Source organism: Agelaius tricolor, unplaced genomic scaffold (assembly GCF_023055355.1).
Source record: "Agelaius tricolor isolate 1412-34295 unplaced genomic scaffold, bAgeTri1.0.p SCAF_3, whole genome shotgun sequence".
NCBI lineage: Eukaryota > Metazoa > Chordata > Aves > Passeriformes > Icteridae > Agelaius > Agelaius tricolor.
The window spans coordinates 7,425,555-7,441,840 of record NW_027269263.1 but is presented as its reverse complement, the minus strand read 5'-3'; the positions used below and the strand labels follow the sequence as shown (position 1 = coordinate 7,441,840).

At 44.2% G+C, this 16,286-nt stretch overlaps 1 protein-coding gene across 1 annotated transcript; it reads right to left on the bottom strand.

The window, feature by feature from the left end:
- Positions 1 to 400: 400 nt before the first annotated feature.
- KLHL42 (kelch like family member 42) lies at positions 401 to 15,305 on the bottom strand. The gene is made up of 3 exons (XM_071422337.1): positions 14,269 to 15,305; positions 7,169 to 7,362; positions 401 to 3,610 (listed from the first exon to the last, which is right to left on the bottom strand). Exons 1-3 carry the CDS (start codon positions 15,171 to 15,173, stop codon positions 3,159 to 3,161), a joined length of 1,551 nt encoding a protein of 516 aa, XP_071278438.1. The 5' UTR covers positions 15,174 to 15,305; the 3' UTR covers positions 401 to 3,158.
- Positions 15,306 to 16,286: the final 981 nt, after the last annotated feature.

Genomic DNA, 16,286 nt, shown 5'->3' with positions numbered 1-16,286 from the left:
ACAGGCTGGAAAGAGCCACTAGTTCAAATTAGAGGTAATTAGCAGAGGTTGAAGTAATTAGCGCTTGCTGAAGCGGTCTGACTAGCCAAGGAAGTGGCAGTGACAGCACTGAGGACAAATGTACTTCACATGCTCAGGAACTCTTTCAAAACACTACATACCAGATGACCCTTGTGTTCCCACAAGATGAACATCCCTCCTCACTCTCTTTTGGAGATGCAGGTGCCAGGAGCAGGAAGGATCTCTCCAAGCCCACATGGTGAGTTTGGAGCAACATGAGGGCAACAGAGAAATTTCCAGCTGATCACACTGCAAGGACTCTTTGTCTACTTCTAAAATCAAGAAATTTCAAATTTCCTCCCACCACCAGAGAAAGGAGAGCCCACCAGATCACTGAACATTTCCACTGGCTAAAAAGTAGTGTTTTAATTATTCTGTTAGTGCTCTCAGACACTATTCCTTGCCCCAAAATATAAAAAGTAAATATGAAGTATAAAACTGATAGAAAGAAAATAAACAGGGCACGAGACACTCATTACAGTATTTGGTTTCTTTCCTGAGGTATGGGGCCACACACACTGCATACTTTTCTGTAAAGCATTTTGTTTAAAAAAAAAAGCATTTATTTTTATTTCAGCCTATAGTAATGGAGTACATTTAGATTCTTACACTAATTAATGCTACCACCAAATTAAACACCAGTTTTGATTTGTGACTGCAGTACTGCCAGATGTCAGTGTAGGAGGCATTTGCACCATGGACTGACAAAAGGGTCTGACTGTATTTATGGTCAGACACAGCTTTGTCTTCTGCATTTGAGGTTTTCAAGGTGGTCACTTGATTGCTGGAAGTTGAAACCAAGACAAACCCAGCGTGGAAAGGCCTCTTCTGAAAAAGAGCAATCACACCAAGAAGATGATGTCATAGTTTTTGGAATTATGACTGCACTAAGAAATGAATGGGTTTGAAAGGTCTTGATTTGATACACCCCACTGCAAACCCAAGAGTGACAGGGTTTCTTGGTTAATTTGCTAGGAAAGAGAATATTGTGACTTGGATGTGATTCCCTCCACCAACACTGGTCACAGTTGACTGTAGAGTACTGAATCCGGAACTGAAAATTTAGGAAAGCAAGTAGCATAACGTGACCGAGATAATTTATCACCAGGCAATGGCACCCTGCTTATATTTATTCTGAAACACTTCTGGAAAAAGCATCTTATGAAAATCACCTAATTGCTTCATTGCAGAAGAGTAATTGTGTGGTCTGATACTGCTGTCAAAACACAGCAGTTACACAATGCCTTCAAAGGAAATAAAAACACATCAACATGGACTTAGCTAATTGAAGTCATACAGAGCTGAGTGGCAAGCACCAGTTTGGGCTGAGGCAGGACATTCTTCACCAGGCTGCAAAAGTTCCACTCAAAAAGGTAAATCTCAGACATCCAAAATACCTTGTGTTGTGGTTGGTTTCAACCTGAAAGTATTCAAAAACAAATGCCCTCATTCTGGAGAAGTTTACTGGGATTTTCTGTTTGGCTTGCTACAGGTGATTGGAAGCACCAAGATTAATGTGTGAGCAGTGATTGGCAAGGCACTTTAAGACTGATAACCCTTTAGCAAGAACAGATTTCATTCAAAACTGTAGAAAAGCAAGGAGTTACAAGGACCCTGAGGGAACCATTGCTGCCCCATCCTCTGTACAACAGACCCCTGTTTTCAAAAGATTCCGATTCCTGAATTCGAATGAAGAAACAAAAATTACATGTCAACACATTAGGAATGTGTTGAGGTGCTTTAAATCCCATATGGATGAGCATCTGGCACAGAACCAGCATCCCTGCAATGTGTTTAGCACATGTCTAACCTGGCTCTTCTCATGGTGACCCACCATGAGAGCTTCTCCTCTCCTTGTTGTGAGGACACACTCTCCAGAGCTGGGCAGGCTCCTCAAGCAGACCTTTTGCACTTGTGAGCTACAAGGAGAAAAGGGGCCAATTGTGGCTGCAATTCTGTCAGGCAAGAGGCAGGAACTGGGAGAAGCTCCTGCAGTATCCACTGCAGGATCCCCACAGAGGAGAGCTCACAGTGACCACCTTGCAGTGCCCTTTACACAAGTACAGCATTGGGTGGCAAACCTGAGGCAACCTTCCCTGGTGACACAAGAAAGAGCCAACACTCACATGTCCCTGCTCTGGGGGACGTGTTCAGGGAATCATTTATGAGAGCCAAGCCTTCCATGCATGTCCCACAGGACTGTTACCAATCAGGATGTGCCTGGAGCAGGATCACCCCTGCATGTGCTTGGGGACATTTTCACGACACACAGCTTGCTGCCACTGCAATTTGATCTTTAAAAGTCACTTTTAAGTACCACAGAACACAACACAAGGTAACTAAGACTCAAACCTTTATGACAATTAGGAAACTCCACCCTTTGAATAAAGAGTCTTTTTACCTCTATCTTAATAGCAGCAAGAAATGCTGCCAACTTCCATTAAAGGAGCATCTACTTTCCAATCAGTGACTGTAGTCTCTAGGTAACTCCTACCAGTCCCTGGCAAAGCATTGCACTACAAATAATTCAGAGAAAGTTCTTGATAGGATCCCAATTGTTGGCACCTTTGACAATTTCACATGCTGCCATGGAAGAGATAAAAATGAGATAGTATAAACAATCTGAAACAGTGCGCATTTGACAGAACATTGCTTAAGTAAAAACTGTATTTTGAAATAAATAAATCCTGTTGTGATTTTGATTATACTAATTATTTACTTTATTGAATTGTTTCCACTTTTAAAATGTGTATGTTTTGTTCTACACTGTCTACTAAGACGAAGAATAAAACCAGACTGATCATTTTTGACTTTGGAACTCCTGTATCAGTTGCCAACACAATAATTTTACGTTTAAATTGCAAACAATACCTGGTGAAATTTTAATCCAAACTAGTAAAATGTTCAAATCCCCATCTTCAAACTGTTTCTGGAAGCATTTCTCTTCATACTGAATTGTGAAACCTTTTTAGAGAACAGAATCAGTATTTTATGCCTGCATTATGCAACCAGATGACATTCTGAAAATGGAAATATTCAGAGGCAGCAATATTTCATCAAAGAACCACTAATGAACTGAAAAGAAAACCCTTGTGCTGTTACACTTTTCGCCCATCAGGCAAATACATAGAACAGATCAGAATGTTCTGTCCAAAGGCTGGGAAGCGCCCCAGGGTCTCCCAAGTGTCCGTGAAGATGTTGTACTTCAGGAAGAGGCGCTGCTCCAAGCTGGAGGACAGAGTAATATTCCTACTCAAGATATAGACTCCATCATTGTGCAGCGTGCAAGTCAAGTTAAGGCCGGATTTCGATGAGTTCTCATTGAGGTAGAGCCACTCTTTGGTGGCGATGTTGTAGGACTGCACGGTCAGCACGTCCTCGCTGGGGCTGGATCTGTGGCTGGGTCCCAGGTCCAGGATGCAGCCCCCCACCAGGTAGATGGTCTCCTCCACAGACAGCATCTGCTGCTTGCGCACGTGCACGTCGCACAGCTCCAAGTTGGTCCAGGAATCAGAAGTGGGACAGTACTGCAGGATGCTCATGTTCCTGCCTGGAACAGAGAGGAGACATTCACAAATCAATAATTCTGTCACAAGGCACTTGTGGGGGAGTGTTTTTCTTTCCTTTCCCAGCCTTTCCTGCAGATTGCTCACGCACTTGCAGGGCAAGCCAGGGGAGAAATGGTGAACACTGACAACTGCAGCTCTTTGCCCTTGACAAGAAACTTTGAACGTTCTGTTCCCTGGCACAAAGGACAAAAATCATGCTACTTCTGGCACATTACATGCTGTAAATTGTCTGGGCCCGCAGATTTTAGCAGAATCTAATCCCTACCTTTCAGCTTATGCTCTTAATTTTGTCTCTGATTGATATATAAGTATTTTTTTATAAAGAGGGAAATGGAGCAATATTCTCATCTCCAGAAGTGGTCACAGATGAATCAAACTATCATGAAGAGAGTACACTTCATTAATGGCTGCCAAGTGATGATTTATCATCCAAGCTTAACTCTGATACTTCGCATTTCAGTCCATGTTTCAGTTACATTTTCATGTTTCATTACTTTTAATGTTTCACTACTTCGCATTTCAGTTCCAAAGTTTTATGGAATAAAATTTATAAAGCTGGTTACATTTCAGCAAGTGGTCTGGATGACCTAAGGGCACCTTGTAAAGAGAGAGACACGCATTGTCAAAATCATCTAAGAACCAGGAAATCATCTCCATAATTCAGAACTCAGTGTGTGCATGTTTGCAATAGGGTTATTCCACAAAACATCATAATGCCACCCTGATTTATGGTGCAGTGAAGACCCTGGCTGTGCCCAAGGCTTCATTATATTATCACAGAATGCACATGACTCAATAAATTCAGTCTCTCTCCAGTCTCTGGAGACCTGAGCTCAAATCCAACCTCAAGTGACAAGCAGGAACAGGTTTGCAGACTCTAGACAGGTCTTTTATTAAATCTCCTCCATGGTACCAGTCTGTCCTGCATGGTTACTTCCAGATGAGCTCCCAGGGGGAAGAGCAGACAGGGACACACTGACAGGTTCTGTGAGGGCACAGGTATAAATAGCCAGAAATATAACTGGACTGTCGTGAACAAAGTGCATCAGTGGCATGATCAGGGAGGTGCTGCTCCATCCAGCATTTGCACCCTGATTATTTTCATGGCAGTGCTCTGTGAAACTACAGCTCTACATATAGATGACCTTTGTCTACAAACAACCTATCATTCTCTGACTCATTAAGGGGAGGAGAAGTCCCAATTAAGTTTTATGACTATCTATAGCAGTAAACTTCCCCTGGAAAATGTGCTATTTGAGAGGAGGTGTATGAAATAGAAGTCCATTGCAACATGGCCCTCACATGCTCAGTCCACAGCCCGCATCTTTTATATCCACTGAAACAACAAAAAACCCTAAAACAAAACCCACAACACAAAACATGAACACTCCAGTGCCTGACATAGAATTTCTATTAGGATCTAGGTTCAGAAGTGAGAGCTGCAGACTCAAGAGAAGGACTCTATTCAAGAAGTGTCATTATAATTTATAGTGGGAAATTCCAGATCCTGACATTTCTTGGAAAGTGTAGTCTCAGGAGAAAGCTCTACACAAATTTAGAGCCAGCCCACAAAATCTACCAAAACTGAGGTATATACAGAAACACCAAAAGTTACTAAAAATAACGTAATAAAAAAAAAAATAATTGCTGCATGTGTTTTACATAGTAAAGGTAGCAAACCAGCATATAAACCTTAGTGTTTCTCATATCTTTAGGTCTGAACACTTTCTGACATTGGCATACTTCAGAAGGAAAATCACCAGTGTAACTGTGGCAATTCTGGTGTCTAAGTCTGCTACCAAGATGTCACAGAAAAACTGATTCTAGACCCTTCTTCAGGAAATTATTTGTAGCAAGCACAGGTGTTTGTTGTCCACGGTGATCCTGGATTTATAAAGAAGCCTAAATGTGCTAGTTAAACCTACAGGCAGCAAGTACTGAGTCAGGAGGCTGACACAGGGTAGCAATCCTGACTGCACATGCCTTGTTCTGGAGTTTTAAAGGAATGGGATCTGCATCAGCAATGTGCTGATCTTCCTCTTCATGACACCAGGATTAGGCAGCCTGATGAAAGCAAAAGTATCAGAAAAGGAACTTGCAGAGTGCAGAAGGTGTAGGAGAAAAGCTGCTCCTCCCCTAATTGTGTAGCACTCTTAACCAAATTAGAGCTTTTTCACCTCACCTCTTCCTCTCTCTCTAGATAAAAATGCCAAACCCCTAACCCTGGTTTTTAGAGATAAGGCTTCCCATTAACCTGTTTCAACCCCTTCTCCTCGTTCTCTTGTCTCACAGGATGTTTCCCTTTGGATGTGACATCTCAGCACAACAAGTGTTTCATGCCAGACATCTCAGAGTCCCAGTGCTGGCCATGAGGGAGCACAGAGGCCCCAGCAGATCCTGGGGTGACCAGAGGACTGGGACTGCACTGCAGCACAGCACAGCTCTCCATATAGACACAGGCACATTTTCCTCACAGAAACCACCAGGCTCTGGGTCAGAATGGTATGGACAAAATGTGCTTGAGGGTTTTCATTACCAGAAGGACCTTAAGGGGTGGCAGTGTGTCTTTTATAAATTTTAAAATGATTCAGAGGCTCCAATCTGCTCAGACACTAGGAGCTTGTTCTAACATCAGTTAAGTTTTGATTGCAGTACTGTCTGTAAAAGCTGATCTGCCTTCTAATTTCCTTCTCTGCTTGGAAAGAAAGCCTTAAAACTGCTGTGGTCAACTAAAGTGGTCAAAGGCTAAAATTCAAACTTACAAAATCCTGGTAAATACTGAACATTTGACATGTTTAAAAAATTAACTTCCAAAGCTCTGAGAAAATGTCTTCCTCCCCAAAAATGGCACTATGTACTTAAGGAATGAACAAATGGAAGCTTTTTTATTAACTGAACTTATTTGCCGACTAGATAAAAGTAATTGTCAGAAGAGAATGAAACTTCAAATCCTCTCCTCTGTAGAGTGTCCACAGAAAATTTGGTATAGAAATTAAGCTGAAAGTGTTGGGTCTTGCTTCTGCTTTTGATCATTCATTTCCATTATTAAGGTATAACTTGTATTTGCCTGTGAAACACTGAAGTCCTGTAGTGAAAAGACCATGACATCTACTAATACATGAGAAATACTAGGGTAGGAAGATATTTTCTATGAATTTTTCCTTCTGACAGTCTAAACCAGGTATTTAAAAAGCAAGCAAAGTACACCTGTTGAGACTTCTATCTACTGTGTGATCAAAATCTAAGAAAAGGGGTAGTGGCTAAGCTGGGTGCTGAAGTACCCATCAAGTAACAGAGCCCCAGGTCCACACAGGCTCTGAAAAGAAAAACTCACCTGATTCTTTACTGACAGAGCTATTGTTTTGTTTTGTTTATTTCATCAACAATTTTCTACCAGCAATTTATTTCTATGTGTTTTAATCAGCATTACGCAGCCTTCTACACGAGTTCAAAAGCTTTCATGAAGAACAGCAGAAAATTATCTGGGCCTTGGAAACAACCAGGTAAAAAGCAACAAGAACTAACAGCAAACTTGTTACCTCGTGCAGTGTATCCTCCAATAACGTAGATCTTGCCCTTGCATTCACAAGCTGAGAATTCTGCAAGAGGGTTTGGCATAGACGCCACAAAATTCCACCAGTCATTCTCCGGGTTGTAGCACTCCACATTGGCAAGGGACTGGCCACCGATGGCATAGAGCTTTCCACTGACAGCCAGGAGCTTGAAGTTGGACCTGAAAGAACAGATTGCAGCACTGAAATGAGGTGCATCCATGTGCAGAAATACAGAGGAAAGTTTTTCCTACCCAGGCTCTGACACACTCATTCACAGCTTGCACCACTGCTTGAGGTATCTGCAGCCTCTGAACTCTCCTGTGCCAGGCCAAAATGCTGTAACTACACTGCAATTACTCAGGACAGTAACCAGTGACAGTTTGAATGGTATTGATGATGCTGCTGAGACTGAGGAATATTTTATTTCGTATTTCAGTCTGTGCCAGTTCAGCTCTAGATACTCAGTTAACCAATGTGCTCAGCAGACAGGCCATTTTTATCAGGCTTTTAACAATGTGCCACTGGTAGAGAAAAGTGAATTACATGGACACACAGAGAAAGATATAATTTCAGTTAAAATTGCAGAAATTTCAAACAAGGCTTGATGGATGCCTATGAATGCATACCTGTTTTAGCCATATTATGGAATCTCTTTAATAACCCTAATAAAAAAGCAATTTATAGTGGAACACATTGAATCCTGTTCAGCAAAAGAAAGAAGAGAGAATCCTCTGTAGCCTATTCAGCATCAAACTACTAAATACATCCTCTGAAGCAAGATCTAGCTGTAAATTACGTTCTACCCACAGCTGCACAAAAATGACATTGCACCCCATGAGCAATGCCCTCCAAATGGGTCATTTATTTCTTAGTCTGTTCCACTATGCTCTCGAAAATCACACATGCCACAGGGCAACTTCCTAATTCGGAAGCATGAGAAGTCTCCTATCTCACACCCTGAAGGTAACACAGACAGAAACAAATGGTCCATGGGTGTTAGAGGTGCAGATCTGGAGGAAGAACCTGGAGGATGTGAAGACAGAACTCTTGTATGCTGCTCTTCCTTCCAGCTAGGGCAGCTAGTCTAACAAAGGATGAGCTTTTCCTCTCCCCAGGAACAGTCTCACTGCCTAGAAAGGTTGTTCCTTCTCTTCTGTTGAGCCAATTGAGATTTTACCATTGCTATCCCAATTAACTGGATGTGTGGCAGTCCCTGGAGTGCACCAGCTCAGCACAAAGCCAAACAGGGAACTGTGTTATGTCTGTGAAACTGAAACGGTGTTTCAGACCTGCACTGGCCTGCTGGGCAGCAAAGGGAGTACCACCCTGCAGGAATCCAACATTCAAAACTTACTGCTAAGTACTTTTGCAGGGTTTTGTCTGGATAAAATCAACACTGCCTAGCTGCAAACTGCCCTGCAATTTATTTTATTAAATCTATTTGGAAAAACGATTTGTTTCCAGATGGAATCACTTTGTTCTTGTCAGCCTGATACAGCTTTGGAAACTAAAATGCTCCTTTGGAGGAATTAGTTGCTTTTTATTCGTATTTTTTCCCCTGACATCTACGATTAGGTCAGTCTGTTCATATTCCCTCAATAGCAATTATGCTTTCCATTTCAGAGAATCCATAATAACATGGCAATCAAAAGCAGGTATGAAATGAGGATAACTACTTGCAAAACATTATGATTTTGAAAGCAATATACTTATTGCAAAAGCTAGGACAGAGAAAAAATTTCCACAAATTAACAAAGGGGCAAAACCACTGGGAAAATTATCTACTGAAACACAAACAGCACAACTTTCAGCTTTAAATATTCTAAAAGGAGACCACAAACCTTTGTGTCAGTCATTTAACCACTTCCAAGCACTCATTAAAATGGATGACATTCAGTAGAGGTATCTCAGATTTATGGAATTCATTAACAATAAGGTTCATTTTACTCAAAAGTAGCTGCAAGTATCCATCAGCACACTTCATATGAAAGTTTGGACAATGGCTCAATATGTTATGAAAAACTCCTGCCATTCACCTTCCCATGCCAGTAACAGCAGGTGTCTTTATGGAGAGTGCACATTAGGAAATATTTCGTGCATTTTTAGTCTCTTTCAATGTGTTGGAGCAGCTGGAAACAAGGAAAGCAAACACTGAGCAGGCAGCCAGCTCTCCACAACCAACAACTGTTCCATGGACTACAGCCTGGAAACAGCGGGGCCGAATCAGTCAGATTCCACCATCACAGAGCTCCACTCGCACCTGTGACTTGTCTAAACCTGAGGGATCAAGAGGCACTTCCCAAAAACCAGGCCTAGAGGGTCCCTTCTTGCTGGGACAAGCCAAGGTACAAGCTGTCTTCTGCTGCCCAGAAGAGGAGCCCAGGAACAGCAGTGAGAGGGAGCTGTGGGGTTTCACCATCACTCAAAATTCGTTCTTCGCTCAACAAAGTGCAAAGCGCTGCGTGCACAAAGGAAGGACAATAGAACAATGCACACAAAGGAGCTGGAGCAGAGAGGCTTTCTGCATGCAGGACAACATTCCACAGCTTCCCAAACCCCCCATGGCTCTGCACTGTGCTAGGTGTGTCTGCAGGAGCCCGTGGGGCAGCGGCTATGAAGGACACACTCAAGTTTTTGTTCACTGACAATCTCACTTAGTGTACCACAAAAAAGAGTTAGCCCAGTTACTGGGGAGGACCTTCTGATCAGAGGGGTGGCTAAACATGGGAACAAGAGGCCTGGGAGGAAGATTCCTGTGTAGGCTGGAATCTACACTGCTGGAGGATTTCAGGAGCAAGTTAAATATGTATTTATTTGCAAGGTAGCCTAGGTCTTGCTGCAGAACATGAGCTCTGGAGTAACCAGCATTGTTTCTTCCTGCCAAATTTAACCTTAAAATTTCTCAAAAATCACATGACCTCTTTATTCTAGAGTTAAAGCTCTAGAACTTACAACAGAGACAAGGAACCACAAAAGCACAGTTACAGAGCAATTCCAAAGCATTTTACATATTTCCAATGAGTTCCTTTTTTTTCCCTTTTTTTATATTTCTTATGTGAATTTACAGAGTACACTGCATCAAACATTTAGCTTTAGAAGCATGTGATACATTTGTGGTAAGGTATGGATGGTTCTAACTTAAAAAAATTTTGAAGTCTATTTTCTTCCAGCACAGATGAATTTTGAGTGAATTTTAAAAAAAAGCAGTAAAAAATGAGGAAGGAGAAGGTCTCCTGAACAAGCAGCATTCCCCAGAAGCATCATCTCCTACATTCCTGTAAGAGTCCTCAGAGTGGCAGCAGTTCAGGTACAGATTGCTTACAAAAATCATATTCCATGTGCATAATTCCAGCCTGGGCTTACATGGGTTTTCCAGGCCTGGAAGATTTACCTGCCATGAGTGGGAAGGTTCTGAAGGAAAACAGAAGGGGAATATACACCTATAACTGGCACATGCAGTAGAAATCCTATGAGTATGTTGTTTTTAAATAATAAATTTCACCAGACAGTGTTCACTTAAAAAAAAAAAAAAAAGAAAATGTTTGGAAAGGTATTCAAGGACATTACTGAAACATTTTGTTACCTTCTTGACTCCAAAGACCACAAGTGATCTTGGGCAACACTAACATGGAGCTGCTTCTATTAAAAAGTTCAGGTCATTCTCTCTCTTGAGAATTCCAAGTACAGAAACATGCCTGGAATGAAAAGGTCTAGAAAACCTGATCTGCTGTGGACTATTTGTGATCAGCACTGGATTTAGCACTCAGACTATGAGAAATTCCATGCTCAGCCACAGGCTTCCTTGGTGAGCCTGAGCACATTATTTTAGCTCCCTTGGGTATGCATAAATTGGGAATAACACTCTCTGAAGCTCCTGGGGGCATCACAAGAACATTATACAGGACTTGCCTATTGTGAAAAAGTTTGAAACTAAAGTAATAAGAACTGTACACCTAAAAAGAAAGTCAACAGTGATGACCCAAACCAGAACGGCTGCTAAACATTCAGGTGGCTTTTGTCTTCTACTTAGAAGTAAATTAGGAGTTTTTCATCTAAGCATGAGGAGATTACAACAATGGAAATAATTCATGATAGAAACACCATAGAACTTGAAAGGTTTGTTTAGGATAGAAAGCTCTTATATGAAGAGTAGAGCAGCAAAATTATATCCATAACTCCTCAGCCTTCCTTTGAGGCCGACACATGCAGTCACTCATGCAGGACAAATCCAGATCCAAACCAACTTCAATGGAAACTAGAGCCCTCCCTGAAGGTATGTTGAATTTCATCCATGGGATGTAATTGTATCAGCTGACATAAATTCATTTGCCAGACAGTCACATGGCTGTAATTCCTAAGCAGAAGGCTGGGCAACCACCCTGCTTATTTTACTACATCATAACAAACTAAAAATACAATGCCAAGCAAACTGCAGCTCTAATTGCAGCACAGATGTGTGGCAGACAGGCATCAGCACTGGTCATGCAGCATGCAAACCTCTCAGGTTAAAAATGGTGCTGCTCCTGGCTCCTAGGGCACAGGCCATCCCTCCTGCAGGAGCACCAAGCAGGTCATCAGGGAGCCAACATGTTATGTCAGATAGAAAAAGTAATAATTAAACTGCAGAGCTGAGACTCTGTGAAGTTGGTAAAATCAGAAATGTGTTTTGTGAAGGGGTCAGCTGAGTTTCCATGAAAAAAAGTTCCCCCAGTTACTCAGGGAACAACATCCTCACTGCTACTTTGCAGGTGTAATTCTGGGGACTTTTTGGCCTGCAATAACTACCATGGAATTTAGGAATAAAGATTATTCCAAAAATATCCATTTGCCTGCTGTCCTTCTGCAGTAAATGGCCAGTGTGAAATTCTAGTCTAAGGAACACCTTGCTGTCAACTTTGATGGGTTTGAAAATTAAGTTGATGGGGCAATGCCATTGAAAACAGTACGTTTGTTTATTTCAAGTATAATGATTATACATCGTAGCAAAAACAAAAAAAGGGAAAGTGTGGAGGAAAAAAGGCTGATCTAGAGTTTGAATACACAAACTGTAAGGTGCAAAAAGGGCCTTGAAAAGGTTATTTTTTAAAAACCCACAACATACATAGTAACAGCTCTCTTGCTGTAGACATCACAGAAACAGAACCTCGTGATTTGATCGATGTGGCACTTCTGTGATCAAGTTAATTTCCATCGGAGACACTGTGTGGGCTGACCCCACCCTGCTTTTCTAGTGAGCCCAAGTGCTCCCAACCCCGTTCACACGGGTCCTGCTGTCGAACGAAGCTAGCTAAAACATCTCTGTTCCCCAAGTACCTCAGGGAACTCTGCTACAGGCTCAGCCTCTAAGATTAAAGTTCTGTAAGAAAAGGTGTTTGTAGTGCTTAAAAGCCAAACATTCCTTTTACAGATGAAACTTTTCCCAGCGCTGTTCCAAGCAGTCAGAAACCCTGAGAAAAATGGTTTCTGATCAGTTGCGATGACTGATTAGGGAGGTGGTTATTTTAGAAAAATTCTCACAATACAAGAAGTGGGGGGGAAAAGGATGAAATGGGAAAGACTTAATTTTAGGTCTAATTCCTGTTTTGAAGGGGTTTAGGTGGCAAAAGCTAAATAGAGCCAGGAATAGAGGCTGCAGTTTAACTACCCAGACACAAAGCATTTATGCCAATGGCTTGGGTTGGCATAAATGCTCTTTCTATTCACTCCACAGAGAAGAGGATTTCCATTCCACAGTGAATTTTGGCCTCCTTACTTTTTCAGAGAGAAAAGATAAAATTTAAAATACTTTTACTAAAATGGAAACAAAAGAGGAAGTTCATGTTGGAAACAAAGCCAGTTTGTTTCAGTGAAATGAAAGCCTTTGTTTTGACAACTCCTAAGTGTGGCTAAGGTAGAGGAGCCACAACCTTGGCCAGGGAGAAGGCCTCCCTTCTTGGGTGCTCCTCAAGGCTAGGTCTCTACTACTCTTTCAAGTATAAATTATACAAGTGCTTCTGAATGCAAACTAAAACATCAATGTGCAGTAAACGGTTCAAAAGGATAAAGGTAAAAAAGAAAAACTGTCAAAACGATGAATGATTCCCAGATCCAAACATTCCCATCAAGTGAGAAACTTCTCACCATCTTCCTGACGTTTTCCTGGTATTTCCCTGAAGTGCAGGCCTACAAAACATTCAGATTTTTATGAAATGGACAACTGCTGTAACTAAATGGTTTTGGCCATCTCCAGCTCTGGTACAGCCTGCACATCCCCACTAAGAGCAGGAAAGCTTGTCACATACTTATGTGAAAAGTGCGTATTACATGGCTCTACGTAGATATTTACCATATGTATTCTGATGTATTGACTAGTAGTGCTGTATTAACATTTTAATAATATGATAGATGTAGTCTTGTAATTAAAAGGTAACTTTTGTAGTTAAATAAGAATTATGTTAGTGGGATTTTTTAAAAGAAAGGAATGAGGTATTTGCACCAGATAGGAGCCCCAGGACACCTAAATCTTTCAGAGAAAAAGAATTTATTGCCCTCTTATCAGAAGAAACTAACTTCTTCCCTCCTTGAAGGCGCTGTTAGGATTCAGAGGAAGAAGCTGACGATGACCAGACAGAATCCTGTATTTGAATGGAATTTATGCATCACGTATGAAGTGTATGAATATGCAACAGGTTATTGTTTCTAAGGGTTAATTCTTTGTTAATGGGTGTCCTTTTTGGGACTCGTGCTGCCCAAAAAAAGGTACCCAGCCATCCATAACACTTTGTCTTTATTGTCTCATATTGTCCTAATTCAATTTGTCCAAATTATTATTACTCTAATTGTATTACTATTTTTATAACCATTTTAATACTATTAAACTTTTAAAATTTTAAAAACAAGTGATTGGCGTTTTTCACACTTATCTGGAGTTATAACACACCAAAAAGAAAGCGGGGAAGGAGTTTTCTCATTGGGTTTGTTTGGTGGTTCAGAGCACAGACAGGTCCGCATCGCATCCCTAAGGCTGAGCCAGTGCCATGCGAGTGAACAGGATCTACCTCAACACCAGACAGGGACACGCGTGTACCCCAGGGAGCACAGGTTACCTCTTCTGGTTCATCGAGGCCAGCTGGCTCCACTCGTTCAGGCACGGGTTGTAGCAGTGCGCGGCCGAGATCTCCTGGCTGGTGATGCGGTAGCCGCCCACGATGAACAGGTAATTGTCCAGCGTGGCCGAGCCGTAGCCGCGGACGCTCACCAGGTCGGCGGGCAGGTTGTTGGCCAGCGGCAGCCACCGCTGCGCCTCCTCGTCGTAGCGGAGCATGGCCCAGGGCGCGTCCCCCGCGGGGTGACAGCCAGCGGGCAGCCCCGGCGGGCAGGCGCCCATGAAGTCCCCGAGCAGCACCAGGGTGGCCGTGCCCCTCATGCGCCGCTCCCGCAGCTGCTGCTGCAGCGCCGGGGGCAGCAGGAGGTGCGGGCGGGCGTCGGGCCTGCGCAGCACCTGGTGGTAGTGGGCGGCCATGAAGTCCAGGCAGGCGTCGTGCAGGTCCTGCAGGCCGTACACCTGCGCCAGGCGGTGCAGCTCGAAGCAGTTGCCCAGCCGCACCTGCGACAGCAGCAGCCGCAGCAGGGGCGTGACCTGCAGGTAGGACGCGGCCTCCACCAGCTCCTCCAGCAGCGGCGGCTCCTCCTCGCCGCCCTCCTCCTGCTCCAGCCTGGCCAGGCAGGACGTGTTGATGAAGTCCAGCACCAGCTCCAGCCCCAGGGCGCTCAGCCCCCCGCGCAGCAGCTGCTCCTCCTGGCCCTGCCCTGCCTCCCGCATGCCCGAGCGGTAGAGCGCTCGGAAATAGTCGCTCTGCTCGATCAGCTTCCTCTTGCACACCGGGTAGCACTTGTCCCCCAGCCGGATCTGCACCACCTCCTCCCCGGCGCCGGCCCCATCCCCTGCTTCCCCTTCCCGCTCCTCTTCCTCCTCCTGCTGCCGCCGCCGCCGCCGCTCCGCCAGGGACATCGCTCACCGCGGGCCCGGCCGCGCCTCAGCCCGGCCGGAGCCGCCGCGCCGGCTCCTCCTCCGCCGGCCGGGCCGGGCCGAGCCGGGATGGGCGGAGCGGCCCCGGGATGCCGGGAGCGCTGCCGCCGCTCCGGCCCTGCAAGGAGTGACAAGAGGAAGCGAAAAAAAAAAAAAACAAAAAACAAAACAACCGCACACAGGGAGGAAAGAGAAAAAAAGCCCGAAAAGGCAATGTTTGAGCGCTCCGGCGCTGCTCGCCGGGGGGGCCGTCAGGGCATCCCCCGGGCCCAGGCAGGGTGGGTGTCCGGGGCACGGTGGAAAGGCCGGTGCTGGGCTCCAGGGCACAGCCCAGAGGCGCAGCGATCCCCCCTGGTGCTCCCCTCTCCTGATTTGGGCCGGGATCGCAGCTGCAGCCGCAGCTCTAACCCCTTGCCATAAATGTACCGCTGCATCCCTGGCCAGGGGCAGCATTCCCCAGGCACTCGCGCAGGGAAAAAGCAGCGGGTGAGCGGCACAGCCAGCCTGGTGCCATCGCATCCCCCTCTCTGCCGCATCCCTTCCCCAGCTGAACCCCCCGGGGCACCCCCTGCACGGCCAGAGCATCACAGGGAGACCCGGGAATAGCAAGTGCGACAGGGGACTCTGCTCTGACCCTCGGCTCCCTGCGTGTCCCAGCCCCTGGTTTGCCCTGCGAAGACGCTGCATAACCTGTTCTGCTGCTCCACCTTTTCTATTTACACTGAGTTCCTGGAACAGGATATCTCAGGAGCGGGCTACGTACCAGGGTCCTGACTTTGTTTGACATGAACAAGGAAAGAGGAAATTAACAACTGAGCCCTGAATTTGTTTGACATGAATAAGGAAACAGCAAACTGAGCATCTTGGGCAAGGGTAAAATGATAGATTTGCTGTTTGCCTTGTTACATTCTTCAAGCACAACAACAGTCCTTTATTTTAAAAAACCCTACCATCTGCCAAAACAGATGGGAAGTCTGCCATGCGTGTATTCTTACATGCTGATATGTACTATAAAGATGTTCAAAATATATTTTTTATCTTTATAAAGACATTTCCTTCGGATATTGCAGACCACAGAAGCTCTTTCCCTTTAGC

Excerpts from the sequence above, each read along its gene's own strand:
- KLHL42 (XM_071422337.1), bottom strand. The coding sequence starts at position 15,173 with ATGTCCCTGGCGGAGCGGCGGCGGCGGCGGCAGCAGGAGGAGGAAGAG. Across the intron at positions 7,363-14,268 it reads GCCTCGATGAACCAGAAGAG|GTCCAACTTCAAGCTCCTGG; the intron begins GTAACCTGTGCT and ends CTGTTCTTTCAG. Across the intron at positions 3,611-7,168 it reads TGGAGGATACACTGCACGAG|GCAGGAACATGAGCATCCTG; the intron begins GTAACAAGTTTG and ends TCTCTGTTCCAG.